This window comes from Tupaia chinensis, unplaced genomic scaffold (assembly GCF_000334495.1).
Source record: "Tupaia chinensis unplaced genomic scaffold, TupChi_1.0 Scaffold138517_1, whole genome shotgun sequence".
Lineage (NCBI taxonomy): Eukaryota > Metazoa > Chordata > Mammalia > Scandentia > Tupaiidae > Tupaia > Tupaia belangeri.
In genome coordinates, this window is record NW_006198412.1 from 1,957,311 (window position 1) to 1,961,580 (window position 4,270).

Consider the following 4,270-nt stretch of genomic DNA (forward strand, 5'->3'; position numbering starts at 1 on the left):
TTCTCTGTCCCTACTTGTGCCTTTCTTCCTCAACAAAACAGATTTCTCCGTTGTTCTCCGTTTGATGAGTTCAAACTGTGGAAGAGTCAGGTTGACAATGGTTCAAAGAAAGGAGGAGAACGATTAAGTATTTTAACCAAGAGCCTTCTGCTGAGGAGAATGAAAGACCAGCTGGACTCTACCGGCAAACCTTTGGTAATCAAATTTCTACCTATTCCGGGGGCCAGAAAGGAGGATGACGGTGTACTTGTCTTGGTCTGAGCAGCCATCTGTTCTGCTTCAGGAGCTCCCAGTTTTCTATGGGGAGCCCCCAGCATTGACATCCTGTGCCTTGGATTACAGCAGCAGCCTTGTGCTGTGTTAGAGCAGTCCTATTTTGAGGGAAAGATGGCAGCTGTTTCGCAGGGGTTGACTAGATTTCCAGTGTCAGTCTGGGGAATTTGTTCTGTAATACTCAGAAGCTTCACACGAACCTCTTTTTCCTTTTACTTTTCCAGGTGGTGCTGCCCCAGCGCAAATTTCAGTTGCACCATTTAAAGCTCTCTGAAGATGAGGAGACTGTTTATAGTGTTTTCTTTGCAAGATCAAGGTGTGTGCAATGAGGCCTTTTTTCATATGCATCATTGTTTAATTCCTGGCTCTTTGCTGAGGATTGAGTTGAGAGGCAAATTTCCTTAAACTGTAGTTAGAGTATTATTATTTACCTGTATTCCTTTTTTTAAAAATCCTCTGTCACCTTCCTAGGCTCACCTCTGTCTCATACACACTTTAAGGCAAACTTCCGAACCTATTCTTTTTTGGCTTTCTTACACAGAAGTCATAGGGGGTGGTTACTATACACTAACCGTTGCCTGGTCCTCATGGGCTGCACCACAAACATTCTCTCTCTGACCTTTGATTTGTCATCCAGCAGCTCACTGGAGGTTTAAAAATACTGCGTGGTAAATCCTTCATGTCACCTATTGCACTTAATCCTTCATGTCACCTATTCTTTGTACTTTCTCTAGAATTCTTGTCCTTCCCTAAATTCCAGATTTACATAACTCTCACTTGGTACCTCATTTCCATATAATTTTTTTCTCTTGTGTTTATTAGCTTATTTTTAAAAAGTGATTTAGTTTTTTAAATAATTATCTCTTTTGGATGACCTTTAGCCAACACCTGCTATAAGCTTGCATCGTTTAACAAATCCACTTGTATAAGCTGTTGAGGGCCTGCTTACAAGCACAGTTAAGTGGCCATCATTAACTGATTTGGTCTTCGTGACCAAATACTTGCATTTTCTTTTTTGATCTGGGGCAGGTCAGCGCTGCAATCCTATCTAAAAAGACATGAAAATGGAGGCAACCAATCTGGAAAGGATCCTGATAATCCATTCAGTAGAGGTAAGCCACAGGCTACTTATAAATACATTTGAAAATAGGCATCAGATTTAGTAGAAGAACAGAAATAGGATGTTAGGACTTCTTGCTGTCATAGATTTGACCTTAGCTAAGAACCTCAAACCAGAGTAAAACATACTGAGCTGCCAACATCAGATGTAGTGACCCAAACTTTTTGGTTTCTAAGTCTGCTTTAGTAAAATGCAAGTAGGTCTGTAAAGAAAACAAGGGGGCCAGCAGATGGCATGATGGTTAAGGCGCTAGACACTCACATGTGGCTGACCATGGTTAAAGTCCTGGACTTGCACTCTAACTTTCCCGCTCTCTCTTTGTGTCTCTCTCTATGGTCAAAATAAATGAATGAATGAATAAATAAAATTAATAATTATTTTTTAAAAAACAGTATTTTATTGGCTTAATTGTTGTAGAAGTGAGTTTAGTATTACTGGACCTGAGATCAAACAAGTGTCAGATAGCTTCATTTAGTTCCCAGTTCTTCCCATATTTCTGTTTTAAATCCTGTACTTTTCCTATGGTTTATCTTTCTCTGCCAAGTGGCACAGGAGTTTGGGCCCGGTGGACCATGGCACTCTGTGGAAGCAGACTCGCAGAGACCCAGCACCGTCCACATACTGTCCCAGTTGCTGAGACTCCGCCAGTGTTGCTGTCATCTTTCTTTGCTGAAGTCGGTAAGAAAAGCCCTTTGTACAGTGTCCTGCAGCGGCCCACAGGGACTGCCCCAGAAGTCAATGCCAGTTTCCTGCAACTGGGATCCAGTCTGCTGGGTCAAGGGAAGTGGTGTTCTGGGAGGAGAGGGGGCTTGTTTGTTTTACTTTCTTTTATATTAGTCTTAGTAATTCCTATGGCATTAAGAATAATGTATATTTATTGCTTTGTTTGAAATAAACTTTGTTTTGGAATGGAAGATGACATTTTGTTAAAAAGGAAACCACTTGTGAATGCTTTGGTATTTCAGAATGTCATAAAGTTAATGTAGTTACTGGTGTTTTCTGCCTTCAGGCAGTATTGGGGCTTTTAGGTCCAGTAATAAAATCCAGGTTGTTATACAAATTGAAAAGCTGCCTTTGTGTTGGATAGAAGCAAAATTAAGAGTGTGAGGCATTTCAGGAGCTATAATAACATGTTTTGAGTATCGATAGCTTAGTTTACCTTATCATTGTAGTTGGGAAAAATAGAATGATCATGTATTCTGTCTGGCAATTTTTCTTAATGATATGCTTGTTGTTGTTTTTAAATTATTTAGTATTGTCACTTTTCAATGTGACCAGAGAAAGACAGACAGAGAAGCAAAGTGAGAAAGCAAGCCACCTGGTCTCAGACTCGAACTACAGTTGGCCATGTGGGAGTCCAGCATCCCAACCACTATGCCACCTGCCAGCTCCATCTGGCAGTTTTTCTAAAAGTTCTATCATTTGGTTTATCTTTCATCTGGTGAAAACCTTGCAAGGTCCCTGTTTAATCAGGGTTCCTCTGAGAGGGTACTGATGGTAAGTTACAAGAGTTTGCTCTGCTAAGTGTTAAACAAGCAGAACCTCATCAGCAAGTAATGAGGCTCTGGCTTGCCCGTCCAGCTGCCCGTACTGATCTCGATTCTGCTCAGGCCCTGGACCCGACGGAACTGAAGAGTGAAGGCCTCGTCCTTTCCTTAGAGGAACAGCTCGGAGCTTTGACCTTGTCCGAACTCCATGACCCGGGGCCGTCTTCCACTGTTTCCCTGAATGGCACATCCTTCAAGGTGGAGCTCTTTGAAGACACACGAAAGAGCACCAAGGTACTTTCATGTTTTGCTGTGTGGGAGCAGTCATTTGACAGGCAAGGCTAGAACCATTAAACTTTAGCAGATCAGATATTCCCTCTACTCTTAAAGCTTTATTTCGTAAATAACACTAAAGCCTTATCACATAGTGAGCTTTTGGAGAGTAATTTCAGACAGGTGGCAACACGACAGGCTTTCTGTCATGGATTGCTGGGGAAGGAGCCTGCCGCGTTTGTGCTAGGGGTGGGGCGTACGCAAGGGAGCAATTTGTTTAGGGAAAGCTTGAAGGGAAAACCACAAAAGCTTGGCTCTAGAGACTGTGTAATACATGTGCGCACCAATTGCTGACGCGTTGAAAGGCTTCCATCTGTGATGTTGTTTCCCACCTAGCTTTCTGTCTTCATTAGACATTTGGTTCTGTTTTCATCAGCGCTTTTGAAGGCTTAAGAGGAGAGCCGAACTGTGCTGTGACTCGAGTCCTGCCTTTCTACTGGTTTGACCTGTGCTCCATTATCCTGCACACCCTGAAAACAAGGCTGGCTTCTCTCTCTATTACGAGCTCAAGCTGCCATTCCCAGCTTCAGCCTCTCTCTTCAAAAGCTTTTCAAAAAAATAACTAGAAAGGAGGTTTTTGCCAGGGGAATGGTACTATTTAAGAAAAGAAACACTGCCTTTTAATTAAGTTTTTAAGACATTTGCCTAGGTCTCCACCACTTGTCGCTGAGAGAAGGATGAGAAAAGCATCATGTGTGTCCAGAGTTCAGGTTCTAGCACCTTCAGAGTTAGCTACGGAGCTAAAAACTCATATTTGTAATAGTGATGTTTCTTGTCTAATATTCATGTAATATCTATTTCAAGGCTTCTCAACTTAAGCCCATTAGTAGTAGTTCAAACCACCTAAGGTTGTTTCCTGGAGGGAGGGAGATTTCTCACTGGAGTTTGACCCTGACTCACAGACCATGCACCCAGCCGCCCCAAGATACCCATTACCAGCTTTGTCAGGAGGGAATATAGCACCTTCCAAAACCTCAAGTTGCCAAGACATCAAGCACTTCAGTGTCTGCATTCTGTTGTTAACTTAAAAAACAGATGCACCTGCTTTTCTTCCTGC

At 42.3% G+C, this 4,270-nt stretch overlaps 1 protein-coding gene across 1 annotated transcript in view; it reads left to right on the plus strand.

The window, feature by feature from the left end:
- Positions 1 to 4,270, plus strand: part of TTF2 (transcription termination factor 2) — a 43,949-nt gene that overhangs the window by 30,365 nt on the left and 9,314 nt on the right. The window contains exons 14-18 of the mRNA XM_006161393.3: positions 42 to 195; positions 498 to 589; positions 1,303 to 1,385; positions 1,938 to 2,071; positions 3,004 to 3,174. Of these exons, the coding sequence (XP_006161455.1) occupies positions 42 to 195; positions 498 to 589; positions 1,303 to 1,385; positions 1,938 to 2,071; positions 3,004 to 3,174 (634 nt within the window). The remainder of the gene's footprint in view (positions 1 to 41; positions 196 to 497; positions 590 to 1,302; positions 1,386 to 1,937; positions 2,072 to 3,003; positions 3,175 to 4,270) is intronic.